The 3149-nt window shown below is 50.3% G+C and overlaps 1 protein-coding gene across 4 annotated transcripts in view; it reads right to left on the bottom strand.

Annotated features, from left to right (window-relative positions):
• Positions 1-3149, bottom strand: part of NLRP3 (NLR family pyrin domain containing 3) — a 28437-nt gene that overhangs the window by 11768 nt on the left and 13520 nt on the right. For all 4 annotated transcript variants that reach the window (XM_032242072.1, XM_032242070.1, XM_032242071.1 and 1 more), the window contains exons 7-8: positions 2417-2587; positions 596-766 (exon numbers count right to left, since the gene is read on the bottom strand). In XM_032242072.1, the coding sequence (XP_032097963.1) occupies positions 596-766; positions 2417-2587 (342 nt within the window). The remainder of the gene's footprint in view (positions 1-595; positions 767-2416; positions 2588-3149) is intronic.

A 3149-nucleotide genomic window follows, 5' to 3' on the forward strand; every position in this document is an offset into this window, starting at 1 on the left:
AGAGCCCTCTCCTAGTGTGGAGGCTGCTGGGTAAGATCCTTCTCCTAGTGTGGAGGTTGCAGTGTGTGAGCCCTCTCCTACTGTGGAGGCTGCAGTGTGAGAGCCCTCTCCTAGTGTGGAGGCTGCAGTGTGAGAGCCCTCTCCTAGTGTGAAGGCTCCAGGGTAAGAGCCCTCTCCTAGTGTGGAGGCTGCAGTGTGAGAGCCCTCTCCTAGTGTGGAGGCTGCTGGGTAAGATCCTTCTCCTAGTGTGGAGGTTGCACTGTGCCAAAACTTGCACGCTTGCAAGCATGAACGCATAAAATGGGGACTATTCGTGCAAGTATCTTAGAAGCAAGTTTTTCCCTCAATGGGCATTTGGGCTGCACCATCTCCAAGGTTTCTTCCAACACTAAGAAACTCTAGTTCTATAATCATAAGTTAGCCTAAATGGCCTTGTTAGCAGTAGTATACACTATATGCATCCAGCTCTTCACAGCATTCCTGTTGTTTTTCCTCCTTCCTCTACCTTCAACTCTGCCTGACCGGAGTAACCCCCAAACACATTTTCCAAATAATTCACCTCTGAAAAGAAGTTACCGTTCTGCTGAAGACTCACCCCAGTTTCTGCAGGTGACATTGTGGATTCTTGGCTTTTTCACACAAAATTTCTACTCCTGCGTCTCCCAGAGTATTCTCCCCCACGTAGAGCCTGGTCAGGGAATGGTTGGTGCTCAGTACGGACGCCAGATCCTGACAACATGCTGACGTGAGGCAGCAGCTGACCAGCCTTGCAGAAAGATGGCAGAACATGAGTCACACCTCTCACCCACGCTCCCCCATGAGCAAGGAGGCACCTGTACCTGCCACGGCCTCTGTTCCCATTTACACGTGGAAAGGGGTGGACTCAAGCTCTGTGTGCGTTTCTGATTTCCTTTTCATTTGGTGGAATAACAAGTGAGCATTCTCCAAGCTCGTGCCAATACTACATCTTCCCAGCTCCCTACCTTCAGTTTGATTGCGGTAAAACATGTGTAAAACAAAATTTACCATTTTAACCATTTTTCAGTGTACAATTCAACGGCCTTCAGCCTTCAATGACCACCACCATCCACATCCAGAACTCCTTTCAACTTGCAAAACAGAAACTCTATAACCCTTAAATGACGTCTTCCCATTACGCCTCCTCCCAGTCCCTGGCAACCACCTTTCTTTCTGTCTATGAATCTGACCACTCTCGGTACCCCTGTAAGGACAATCACAGAGTATTTGCCCTTTGGAGTCTAGCTCATCTGACTTAGCATGATGTCCTCATGGCTCATCCATGCTGTAGCGTGTTCTAGAATTCCTTTGAAGCCGTGTGTATGTTTATAACACTTTTCAAAATCCATTTAACCACTGAAGGTCGTTCGGGTTATTTCCACCTTTGGCAACTGTTAATAGTTGCTGCTATGGACACGGGTGTACAAGTAACACGTTTCAGTTCCTGCTTTCAACGCTTTTGCGGATATATGCAGAGGTGGAAATGCTGGCTCAAATTGTAATTCTATATTTGATTTGTTAGGAATTGCTGTGCTGTTTTCCAACATGGCTGCACCATTTACACTCCCACCAGCAATGCTGGATGATCTGTTTCCCCACATCCTCGCCAGTACTTATGGTCCTCCAGTTTTTGGTTTTTTTTTTTCTTTTTTTTTTTTTTGCGGGGACGGAGTTTCACTCTTGTTACCCAGGCTGGAGTGCAATGGCGCAATCTCGGCTCACCGCAACCTCCGCCTCCTGGGTTCAGGCAATCCTCCTGCCTCAGCCTCCTGAGTAGCTGGGATTACAGGCACACGCCACCATGCCCAGCTAATTTTTTGTATTTTGTATTTTTAGTAGAGACGGGGTTTCACCATGTTGACCAGGATGGTCTCGATCTCTTGACCTCGTGATCCACCCGCCTCGGCCTCCCAAAGTGCTGGGATTACAGGCTTGAGCCACCGCGCCCGGTTTGCCCCTTCCATTTTTAAGTGCTTTCTTCTCTCCTTCAAAATGCAAGTCTCCCGGAAGCATTCAGGGAAGGGCTGCATGCAACGGCGAGCAAGCGTCTGCATTGCTTCCAACCGTTTTTCTTATCCAGTGTGGGGACCAAGGGCTCATCATGAAGTTCTGAAACTCCGCTAACACAATGCATTACACTGGTTTTACTTTTTTCTCAGCTAGGCGGCAGGTACCCTAAAGGCAGACATCGTTTTTTAAAATTACTATGTATGTTCCTCTTCGGGGTTCAGTGTGTGGCTTTCCCCACAACGAACACGAACCGACTGAAATGCCAACAGACCCCCAGAGATCAGCGCCGGCAGTCACCTGAGCAGCCGAGGCCATTCGCACACCCAGACTCCAGCCCGCCGTGCCCGTGGAAGCCAGGGTCCAACACACGCCTCATTAGCAGACTCACCAGAGCTTCTTCAGGTTGCACAGTAGATGCTTCAGTCCCACGCACAAGAGTCTGATCCCAAAGTCCCCCAGGGCGTTGTCGCTCAGGTCCAACTCCACCAGCTTCTGGCTGCTGCTGAGGACCAAGGAGATGTCGAAGCAGCACTCATGGGAGAGGCCACATCGCCCCAACCTTCGGGCGGAGAACAGAAGGGAAGCATCAGAACACAGGTCATTAGAGAGCTCTGGAGCACAGCACAAGGCGCACTGGAGGTCGCTCCCAGGCTCCCCAGCCCGCTGCAGAGGGAGCACCCAGCCGTGAGCTCCTGGCCGTAAGCAGTGCCCTGGGCACCGCGATCAACCCTTAGACAGGTGAACAGCGCTACTGGTTTGTGAGAGAAACGGGCGGCACACCTGCGCATTCCACCTCCTTACCTCCCGTTCCTCACGCCAGGGCTGTTCTCAGCTCTCTCATCTTGACCAACATTGTCACCCGTTGTGTCTGATGAGTTAATCCCAACCCTCTGTCTATAGTGAAAGGATAAGCAGCTCTGATTCTTTTTTTCCTTTTTTTGGTGGGGGGGACAGGGTCTCACTTTGTTGCACAGGCTGGAGTGCAGTGGTGAGATCATAGCTCACGGCCACCTCAAACTCCTGGGCTCAAGGCATCCACCTGTCTCTGCCTCCCAAGTAGATCCGTATACAGGCATATACTACCATGCTTAGCTAATTTTTCTTTCTTTCTTTCTTTTCCT

Source organism: Sapajus apella, unplaced genomic scaffold (assembly GCF_009761245.1).
Source record: "Sapajus apella isolate SASKATOON/1434 unplaced genomic scaffold, GSC_monkey_1.0 scaffold49, whole genome shotgun sequence".
NCBI lineage: Eukaryota > Metazoa > Chordata > Mammalia > Primates > Cebidae > Sapajus > Sapajus apella.